The 12,323-nt window shown below is 32.3% G+C and overlaps 1 protein-coding gene across 1 annotated transcript; it reads right to left on the reverse strand.

The window, feature by feature from the left end:
- Nucleotides 1–3,177: 3,177 nt before the first annotated feature.
- LOC18031411 (receptor-like protein EIX2) lies at nucleotides 3,178–5,958 on the reverse strand. The gene has a single exon (XM_006421086.2). The coding sequence runs from the start codon at nucleotides 5,956–5,958 to the stop codon at nucleotides 3,178–3,180; it is 2,781 nt and encodes a 926-aa protein (XP_006421149.2).
- Between the last annotated feature and the right edge of the window lie 6,365 nt (nucleotides 5,959–12,323).

A 12,323-nucleotide genomic window follows, 5' to 3' on the forward strand; every position in this document is an offset into this window, starting at 1 on the left:
TAAGTTAATTTAAAAAATGGTTAGAATTTTCTAGTCTATTCCTCTATATAGCCTTTAATTCGATGGGTAATTCTCACATAAAGTCGTATATAGGCTAGGCTAAGGACCCTTAGTCTGTTTAATGGACATCATTCACTTCCCTCCATCAAGAAAATGAGAAATTATCCTTATCTTAATTTTTTAGAAATATGGAACAACTATTCTTATCATTATCTAATCAAAAAAATGTGAGTAGTCTTAATTCATCTCAAACTCATGAATGTGAGCCACATTAAGAACATGCATGTAACACATACTTTGGGATTAGCGTGTATATATATTAATTTAATGATAATGCATGTAATACCTCCTTGTCACCAGTTTTTGTTTCAGAGGTTAAAATACGCATACGAGTACTTCACACAATCGCCAAATTTAGATTAATGGCACCTGAATTGTAAAACCCTAAACAAATCTCACATCAATAAAGTACAAGAGAGATGCTCGGTTTATAAGAGCTGATCCACGCCTTTATTGATAATATGCGTTTTAGGATGTATGGGTGTCTTAGAACAAACCATGTGGCCTTGTTAAGGCTCAAAAAAGACAATATCTTGTCAGATTTGGGTTGGATCATAACATAAATACCATTCTCGTGGAGCATTCAAAGAAAAATGCGATGTTAATAGCTTTGTTGCCTTGCTGCTTGAGCTTTTGACTGGCAAGAAGATATTTGATTTTCAATGTTGCCTTGATGAAACTTTATTTAAGGATTGGGTCGAGAAACATATTGAAAATAATAGGTTTGTTGAGATAATGGACCCCATTGTCGTTGGAATTCAACCGGGTCAAGGAAAAGTGAAGCAATTGCAAATTCTTGTAGAACTTGCCTTGAAATGTCTCTCTGTGTCGGAAGAAGATAGGCCAGCAATAATAGATGCGAAGTTGAGAGATTAGGATCAAAATCACTTGCATACTGCAGGGAACAAAGACAGCTCCTCTGCTTCCTTTGTGATCTTCATTCCCGAATTGGCCATCTTCCTTGGTACCATTTCCTTTGATGTTAAAACCCTTGTTTTAATTTGCCAACTAAAGTGAAAATACTTCCCAGGTTTGTGGAAGTTAGATCAAGAACTCGTGTTTGAGAGTGTTAGATGACCGATCATGATCCTCCGAGACCTCAATTAATTGTCTGATATTTGATCAAGAAACAAAGGAATTAACAAAATAATCAAATGAAAACAGAATCAACAAATCACAGAGAAAGCCATCAAATACAAAATTGTAGAGGTTCAACCTAAGATATGGCTTAAGTCCTCTTCAAGAACAGAGCAATAGCTTTGTTGTTATTCACGAACAAGTTGAAATTATAGAGACCTTGTTATACGGTACATAATTAACCAAATCGTAAACTTAATGGCTTTATATACGATCACAATTAGATCACAAAATTCACCACTCGCCAGCCAAATCTAGCTTGGTTTCATTATCCATTTATATAAACTGGTTTTGTTGAAATGGGTTTCTTTTTTTTCAAAATGAGTTAGATTTTAAGAAAATTTAAAGCATGGCGAAAATGAAGACGCAGGTCATGGAACAACAATATTTAACAGAGCTGTTAGCAGATTCTAATGGTAAATATTATTGTATCTTCTCTGCTCAAGAACGCGGGATACCAACTGTTGTGACATAAAACTGAGAAGTTTGCTTGTGCAACAAATGCTGGTAAGCAGCCTTGATTTGTTCACTGTGTTGAAGCTTGGAGAGTTTATGACGTGTGGCTTGAATTCTTGTTTGCCTTGCTTCACCTTTGCTTTGTTGAACTTGGTTGTCGCCTAGGAAAGCTTAATACTTCAGACTCGCTTGCTTCTTGTACCTGGTCGTGTTCAATATTTGATTTACTTTACTTGCTTCCTTCTTCAATTTGTTTAATTTTTAATTAATGTATTATGAAAAAGAAAATGTATATCCTCATGAATCTACAAATCCACAGATCGAATACTTGACATTTCTCTCCCAAATCATAAACGTAGCGAAAGTTTCAAAATTCTCCAATTACAAGTTCAGAAGACTAACAAGCTTAAAAGAAATAGAAATAGAAATATATATAGCGTCACATGAAAATTTAATAGGTTTTTTCTTTTTTACAAAGTGGACTAATAATAAAAATGTTAACTAAGCATAGATGCTGACCGATGAGCTAAAGAGCACCATTTACAAGTTCCTTCACGCACGCTCATCTCAGCAAAAAAATTTGTTCAAGTCAATTAGTCTTCTCTAAAAATGATATTTTAGTCTTTGATCAACATTGTTACAATCTCATCTACGTATAAATTTAATTAATAACCAATTCGAATGCATTGAGTGTAAATTCTTCTAAAGTTCGATCTCTTCGATCACATTTCATTACCAATGATCTCGAATCATACAAACTTCACCACCTACTTCGTTAATAAGGTTAGGGAATAGATTAAATATTACTTAACTAAGTTTAATAGGTTTTTATTATTATTATTATTACTATATACCTTTCCGGAATCAAATGGTGAGCCGCGCTAATGGATTTCCAAGCTACAAGGTTCTCTACAAAGTACAAATGCAGCTTGGTTATTTTAATTTTTATCTAGTGTGTTTTAGCTTTATGCTTATGTTTACTGAACATCCTGTGGCGAGATCTCTTTTTCATTGTTATACGTTTATCCAATACTAATAAAGAGGTGTAAGGCAGGCAAAAATCCAAGAAATAAAAATGCCAACATTGATCAATAACATAGCAGAATTTGACTGTCTTTATTCCAATTAGTAGTATAATTAAACGCTAATTGGGTGTAATACCTATGATTTACTCTAAAATTTATCCGAACAAGAGCATATAATTAATAAATCCATAAATCGATGATGGACTAAAGAAAACCACATCCACGTTTCTTTAGGCATATACTCAATAATACAATGAGCATCATATGAGAGCACAACTTTAGTTTTTAGAAAGTTTCCAAAAATGAAAAGAGTACTCCGAATATTAATGACAAGATGCCATCACCGGGAGACCCTACAAAAAAAATGGTAACAATTAATTTTATAAACCAAAGCTTGTAAGATGAAAGAGTCAAGTCTAAGGATGAAGAAATTAAAAGCACTTGAGAGCCAATAACCTTTACTAAAATACTCTAGACACTAAGGAGTACTACCGTTTAATTAGCTCCTGAACTTTTGCAGTTTGGCAATATTCACAGCTGCTGTCACATAAAGCCAATCTTTCATACCAGTCAGGAAGTTGTAGTAACCATGTCTCCACGACCTATTCAGCATTAAAGTTCCGCAGACACCCCAGAATCCAACAAAGAAACCAAGAATCGAGCTCACGTAAAATCCGCGAGTTGTAAACTGATCGTCCTCATCTTCTAGAGTGTTTGAATCATCGTCTGTGCCTGGACTTGGAGTTGATTCTTCATCTGGACACATATTTGCGAGTGGAAGGCCACAAAATTCAAGATTTTCAGCGTACACTGAAGCATTGAAGCTCTGGAGCTGAGTGCCTAATGGGATTTTTCCTGACAAGTTGTTGTACGACAAGTCCAAGAAACCAAGACCACTTAACTGAGAGAGGCTAGACGGAATACTTCCAGAAAACAGATTTCTAGACAAATCCAGGAAATCCAATGATGTTAACTCACCAATCTTCGGAGTGATTGGTCCGGTTAAATGGTTTCTTGAAAGGTTTAAGGCAATCAACCCCACAAGATCCATAATCTCTTCAGGAATTGCTCCATCTAGTTTGTTACTCGAAAGGTCAAGACACTTTACAAGTCCCAAAGTACTTTTGTACTCGTATTCACTTCCTTTCCATGTCAACAGAACATTGTCCAAATAACTATACATATATACATACCTAGGGAGAATCCAGATTTTATCAGCCAACCCAATGATAGGATTGGAACTTTTTTCTCGGGTCATGGCTGAGAAATTATTGAAACATTTTGGCATATTTCCCGATATATTGTTTAAAGAGAGATCCAGGACTTGAATTAATGCCAGATGGCATAACTGAAAAGGTATATTTCCATGAAAATTATTAGATTTCAAGCTAAGAATATTCAAATTTTGAAGACTTCCCCCTATCCAGGTTGGTATCTCACCGTACAATGCATTCTCCCTAAGATCCAAAACTCTCAGTTGTGAGCAATTCTTTAAAGATGAAGGCAATTCCCCAGTTAACCTATTGTTGTGTAAACTCAGTGTTTGGATATTATGTAGGAAGCCCATTGAGTCTGGAATTTTCCCGGAGAAGCTATTGTTTGCCAAATTAAGAATGGATAGGCTATCAAAATTCAACCAACAATCTGGAAGCCCTCCAGATAATAAGTTACTCGAGAGATCAAAAAAGTTCCATGTGTTTTTTATAATAGAACATAAGAAAGTAATTGATCCTGAGAACTTATTTTTTGAGAGATTCAAGAACGTAGAATTTGAAGGAAGTGGTGGAATTGGACCCCAAAAGTGGTTTGAACTGACGTCTATAACAATATCATCATATCTTAAAAAAGACAAATCAGGAAGTTTACCCCTGATCTGGTTGTTAGAGAGATTTAACAAAACGAGTTCAATGGACAGATCCCAAAACCAATCAGGGACAGCATCCGAGATTCCATTATTGGAGACATCAAGGGAGATAAGTTGATTTTGAGTTTGAAGCCATTTTGGAAAATGAGGTCCTATCTTGCAAGAGGCAAGACTTAACGATTTCAGTTGAAAAGGAGGAACCCAATCATGGCTCAATTTCAAAGTCAAAGAGTTATCATTCAAGTACAACATCTGCAAGTTGGACATATTGGAAAAAAAAGTTTCAGAGATAACACCTGTGAATGAATTCGTACCAAGTGACAGAGACTCCAGCTTCGACAACTGGCTGAGGCTTTTGTTTATTGTTCCATTTAATCGATTTTTTCCAAGTATTAATACTTTTAGGGATGAAAACCCTACAAGATCAGGTAATGGCCCAGTGATATCATTGTCAAGTAAAGATAGACCCTCCAGTGAATTCATCGTGCATCCACCAGACAGATTTTGAATCATCTCCGAGAGCTCTCCACTGAGTTTATTTTTAGGCAAGAATAATCTATTTAAGCTACACATGTTTCCGAAGAATTTTGGAATCCCACCTTCAAGTTCGTTAGAAGAGAGATAGAGAGTTCTAAGAGAAACCATGAGTTGAAAAGCCCCTGGAATTGAACCTCGTAATGAGTTAAAGCCAAGGTTAAGATATTGAATATTCCGACTAAGATTGAAAAGCCAAGGGTATACTGACGAAGAAGGGAGATTGTTTTCGGAGAGATCAAGGGTCTCAATAGACGTACTCAAATTGAAGTGCCAAATAGACGAAGGATTGATAGGTGGAAGAGCACATGAGTGTAGGACTAATGTTTTTAAGGAACGGAGCTTCGCAACTGCTTGAAACCAATCACTAGATTTAGTGAGATTAATGTAACTCAGGTCAAGGTGTCTTAAAGAAGAAAGATGAGAAAGCCAACCTAGGCTTCCCAAACTAAATAAATTAGAGTTTTCTAGGTGAAGATATACGAATTCTGAAAGGCACCGGAATGGACGAGGTACTTTTAATAAAGATGTACCACAAGAGAGATTGAGGTACCTCAATTTACTGAGGGAACCAATGAACTCAGGAACTGGGCTTCCACGGAAGTGATTGTTACTAAGGTCCAAATGTCTTAAATCATGCAATTTAAGCAAAGCAGGACTGATTGTACCTTTCAAAACCTGCCCTCGAGAATTTTCATCGTCGGATCTTCGAAGATTGAGCACCTTGACATGCCCAGTTTTATTGCTACAACGGACTCCTCTCCATTTACAGCAATCTCTTTTGTCATTATCTCTTCCCCAGGAAGACAGAAAGCCATATTCGTCCACCAGGCTCTGTTTAAAAGTGAGAAGCGCTTCTCTCTCCTCATCAATGCACCCCATTACTACGTTGTTAGAATGATGAGCAATTCTAGGCTCCAACTGAAACAATATCACAGAAAGCAAAGCTACATATTCCAGTATAGGGAACAATTTGGATGACATTGTAATTTTCATAAGCTTCCAGGATATGTTGTTGTATCGAAAATCCTGAAATCCATGCCAATTTATACTAATCTGTATAATAAGCATCAATTATTGAAGCTTAGAAAAGTCTTCATTGTGAGCGTTGATTATGGTTAGCATATGACATAAGCCAAGAAAATCCTCTGGCGAATCCCAAACAGACAACAACAATACATAAGTTATGAAGTCAACATTCATTTGATCTTTTCCGGGGAAAAACGGTAAACCAAAAAAAAAATGATGAGAAAGCGGTGACAGAAAATTGCAGGTACCCTATTTTTCACTGAACAACCGCGTAGTCCAAGCGGCAGCCAATTGCCTTTTGATTTATATTCTTCACTGAAGTAAGCTAAAATGTCCTTCTCAAAAAGTCTTCGTTCAGGTCAACAGGCTTTCGGAAAAATAAATTTCTAGTGGAATATAGGTAGATTATGTGTTTTAATGATGTAATGGGGAGTGTAATTTGATGCCATGAAGTAAATTTTGAATCATGTACCAACAAAATTAAATTTGACTTATTAAATGTAGGGCTATTTGGTTTTTTGTTTTTCTCAACGCAAAAAGTCAAATAACCAGTACTTTTATATTGGTTTCCTTACAAATTTCAAATGTTAAAGAAATAATAAACATCTTGATGAACATAGATAAGATAATATTTATATTTTAATCATCACATAAATCATGTTGAAGTGAAAACAATCCTTTAATATTATGAATCAAAACATGTAGATCAATTTTATTGTAGTCTATGATGAGTTATATGAAAAATATTTTTTAAAATTATGGAGATAAATAATGCTAATTTGAAGAAAATAAAAAGATACAAATAATAATAATCTACTACTCTATTGTCATAAGCTATAGAGATGAATAATAATGCTAATTATTAAATTTTATTTAGATGAAAATAGAGTAATTAGATAGAGATATTTTAGAGAAGATCTTCAGATTTTTTAGATTAAACATAAAGCTAAAAATAAAAAATTAGCTTAATAAGTGAAAACTTTTAATAAGCTGAAAAAATAAATAGACTTTAATGACTTAATTAATTGAAATTAAATTAATTCAGTCCACAATTTTAAAAAACTAACGGCAATGTATTAGACTTTTCTTCTCATTAATTTTCTTTTTGAGATATATGCATTTTCATTTTGAACTATTGTGTAATTAAACAGATAACTTTGGATTGTTGCAATTGTTATGCAGGATATCGGGAGTGCAATAGTTTCTAATTACAAACTTCGTTTGTATAATTATAATTTATGTGAGTGTTCATCAAAGCAATCTTTTATCTCTCACCAAACAACTCTTCATCTCTTATAACATCTATTGTCTTATAAGAACTTATAACTAATGATGTATCTATTTATTAATCATTTACTTTACTTGTATGATTAAGTGACTATAAAAGGAGGCTCATCTCCTTATTTGTATATACATGATATTGAATAAAATTTGTTGCTAGAGATTGTGTATCTTATATGCTTTCTCTCTTTCTCTTGCTATATTGTTGTGCTCTTAATTGATAAATAATTTAACACGTATTAGCAGTGGCGGACCTACAGCTGGGCTAGACCGGGCTGTAGCCCGATCTAGTCCAGAAAAAACCATTTAAACCCCTTTTCTTTAGATTATTTCTATATAAGAATAGAGTTTTTACTTTATTTTTATATACGTCCTTAATTTAGTTGCTTTTATGTTTTCATCAAATTTCATAAAACAATAGAGTTTTTACTTTATTTTTAAATATATCCCTAATTCAATTATATTTTTTTATTAGTGGCTTATTTTATAAAATGATTAAATTATATACTTATTGAATAGAATGAAAACATTAGGGGTCTAAAATGTTATTACTACTTTAATTTGTTTTTAAAATTTTAATTTAAAAAAGTATGTCAATGTAATATAACATTGTCACTAGTATTAAAAATACTAAAAAGATATATAATAAAAATTATTAATAATTTCATAAAATTTTTATGTGAATGTTGAGATTTTATTTATTAGTTACATTAACTAAGAGGATAATGTTGTGCAAATTTTAATGTACTCGCAAGCGCACGAATCTATTGTAGTATAGATCTATGGTGACGAGTGTCGATCCCATGAGGAGGTGGATTTTAATTGTGTAGAATTAATTTTGTAAATGGGTTGTTGGATTTATGGTGGAAATGATTTGGTATATGCTAAAACTTAAATTAAAATGGCGAGAATAAATTCTAAAATTGGAATTGCAATGGCGAGAATAAATTGAAGAGAATTCTATTGAAATGACGTACTTGGGTATCTGGATCCGTATCAACATGCATCATGGGCTAAATATTCCTTATTAATACCAATTAAATCATGAGGGGGGAATCCACTCCGCATGAACCACGCTCTAATCAATATGGTGCTAAGGGCTTATCGTGCCAAATAATAATAACCTTATACTAGAGAGCCGGTGTAACCAAGGCGGTACTAGACAAGATTAGTATTATTTGTCGACGAGAAGTCAAAACATCCACAAAAACTAGAGGGGAAGAGAAAGTAAATTTACCAAATTAAGCCCATGACACATGTTGAGACTTCAACTTCAACCCAAGCTTGAAAGAAAATTAGCCACTCATAATTGAACTAGGGGCAAAATGGGAATTTATTAAAATACATAGAAAATACAAGATGGAGAGAGAATTACAGAAAATGGATCCCAAAAATGGATTCAGAGCTATCAAATTAGGGGGGAGGCCCCCTTTTTATAGATACATGGAGTAAATCATGGCCATCGGATTAAAAACAGTTTGGACGCTCAGGATTGCGCCACGTCATCAGTCAACAGTCCACGTTTGACCACGCGGATGAACAGTAACACGGTTTGACCCGACTTTGAACAGTAACGCGGTTTGGTTGAAAATAATCCTGTGTGATGCATACACCGTACGCGAGATTTTTCGTCCACTGATATGCTGCCACGTCACCATCAACAGTACATAAGAATTTTAGTCCAACAGGATCGTGACACCTCATCAGTCAATGCCACATCATCGGTCAATGCCACGTCATCATCCGTCTATGTGAACAGTGTCGTGAACAGTAACGTATACAGTACCGTACACGTGAATAGTACCGTACATGTGAATAGTGCTATTTTTCCTTTTATGCTCCTCCTAAGGTTTTCGACCGTCCTGAGTTCAAAAGTGATGTCCGTTTTGCCGTCTGATCTCTCCTTTATTGTGAAATGGCTATACTGCCCCTAAAATACATAAAATACTTAATTAAAATAAAACACATGTAATTAAATCACAAGAAGGTTAAATATATAAAAGTAAGGGTTGTTAGTAAGACTTGAAATGTAAAATGACGGTTTTCTCCTTTATAAATATGCATTTTCTAACACTCAACAGATAAGTTAGAAAATAAAATTTGAGTATTTTGATCTGATTTTTTAAAGTGAGTCAGAGTGCCTGTCAAAGAAATAATGGCGCACAAATACTTTTTTACTAGGTTAGAGTTTAGTTTATTATTGAAACTCTTGACAACTAATATTTTTATAATGTAAAAAGATGAATAAATTTTAATTGTTTAATTTATTTAAGCTTGGTAATTAAGTACTTTTCAAACATAAAGTTCTATTTGTAATATTTTAATTGATTATAATTACATGTATTGATTTATTCAAACTTGAAATTCTTAATTGATTTATTAATTCTTATATAATTAGATGTTAATATATGTTGCAATGTTATATTCCATAATTAAAAAATAGTATTTTTATATTTGAATTATCTTTTGTTTTCTAGTCTTTTTGTATACTTATTTTTATTTAAAGTACATATTTATAGGGTTTTTTGTATCCCCCTTATTTGATGTACTTTTTTTACTTATAAATGTTTACGTTCACTCCAAAATATAAAATTTTTAATTTAGGCCGGGGTAATATAAAGTTCTGGGTCCGCCCCTGCGTATCAGTATGAGTCTTAGCCAAAAAGATAGTTTGGTAGATTTCTCTCTTTTGATCTTAACCATAAAGGTATGAATTGAACTATTTGAATTTTGTCTAAAATTATATTATATGTTTTTTTTTCTAATTTAAGAGAATGGATCTATGAATTCATTCCTTTGTTAATCATTACAAATATTTTATGAGAATTAGATTTATCTATTGTTCCATTTATTGATATTGCTATTTCATATTCTAATATTGAATTGCTATAAAATATATATATATATATATATATATATATATATATATATATATCATACTGAAGTGTGAATATTTGCAGCATTTTTCTCTTGTCATTTAGTTTTGGTCGGGCCCAATCCACCAAGCATTGCTCTTTGCTTGGTCTTGTCTTGTCAACAAACTTCCTTCCTGTCAATAGCTCCAGAAGAACAACTCCAAAGCTGTATACATTACTCCTGGCAGTCAGGACTCAGGTGCCTATTCAATTGAAACAGATTTCAGAGTGAATAACATCATAATTTTAGAATAATTATTCATGAACATATTTTATCAATGATTCACTATTAAGTGTATATTTTACTTCCCGAAGGATAAATAAATGTTATAAGTTTATGTATATGTGGTATAAGACTATATATGAATTTCCTTCTCCATATCTCCCAGAAAGAGGTACAAAATGATTACATAAATAAGGCATAATTGTTTCTTAGAAAAAAAATTGAAGAAAAAATAACATAATAAATGGAAGATGTTTCAAGGATTGAATTAAAATGATGATTTATTTTATCTCCTTGAAGGGCGAAAATTGAATATCCAAATGGATAATTTGTTTCTTTGAAACAAATAAAAGAAAACATGTGATCATCAAAAGATCAAACAAAAGGTCATGGTATGATTTTCTTGTTTTTATATGTATATGAGGAGAAAATCATCAAGAATATATTAACATGTGGTATGTGTAAATATTTTATAGCTCATTTATGCTCCAGCAATAGCAATCTAAGATTGTCAATATGTATATTGAAGCCATTGTTTCCTTTTATATATAAACAATATATTAAGCTTTGGATGTAAAGAATCGGTCTCATCTTACTAGTCATATATTTTCATTCCTTGAAGCGAATGTTTATTTAATAATTGTGGGATTAGTGCAAGACATGCCGTGATTAAAGTTATTGACATTGCAGTGGTCACCATTTAAGTATTAATGATTGCAATAAATATATTGCACCATGTGAAGTGGAACAAATTAGAAATTGAAAGAATTTGTGAAGAACTTCAATAAGTCTAAAGTTTCTTACATAGTTTGAAATGATGAAGTTCAAATGGCAAATTTGCAAATCAGGCTGTATCAAATTATATAAAATTCAGAAGAATTTTAATCAAGAGGTAGAAGATTCTCTTGATAATTTATTTTTGTTTAAATCAAGAAAAAATGAATTTATAGAAACAATTTATTATTTGTTATGATTCACCATTATTTATGCATAAATATTTTGTATTATATTTTATGAAAAGGTCTTCCCATCATGAGGGATAGAAAAACTATACGTGATGGATGATTTGATTTTATGATAATCTTATGTATCACTTTACCTCGTCTTAATATTTACGTAAATTCATTTGAACTTGAAGATCAAAAGGATTATTATACATACCTCGTCTTAATATTTACGTAAATTCATTTGAACTTGAAGATCAAAAGGATTATTATACAATGTGCATTGTTAATTGATTATTGGATGAATTTGTTGATATATGAAAGTGAAAAATCACAAATAGAATATAATTGTGGGTTGATATATATGATGTCCTTAAAGAATTAAATGATGAGACAAATAAATATATGAATGCTTGAAGCATGTAATAGATCAATTGGTGCAAAAAAATTAATTCTTGAGAAGTTGAAGTGAAATAATTCGATGCTCTAAAGAGACCTTGTTTGCATGTATAGCAAAATATTTGATTTTTATTAAATTATTGAATATATTGCCCCTACCAACTATAAAATGAATTTTAAATACTCTTGAAGAGGTAAATGGTGGGAAATAAAAAGATTGAAATTGCCATACAAAAGACATGCGTGTAAATTAAAAAGAAGAGATCTTTAACCATTACAGAGACATATTTATTAGAAGTTTCAAAAGATCTCATTGGGTGCATATATTGACAAATCAATAATATGTTGGTACTTGGTGCAAGAGAAAAATTGAAATTGACATAAGATTGTCGTCAGCAAAAATTGAGTTGTCATGATAAAATATTTAAGATCTTGAATCAAAAAAATGTAAAAGAA

The sequence above is a fragment of the Citrus clementina genome, unplaced genomic scaffold (genome assembly GCF_000493195.1).
Source record: "Citrus clementina cultivar Clemenules unplaced genomic scaffold, Citrus_clementina_v1.0 scaffold_9, whole genome shotgun sequence".
NCBI classification, from domain to species: Eukaryota; Viridiplantae; Streptophyta; class Magnoliopsida; order Sapindales; family Rutaceae; genus Citrus; species Citrus x clementina.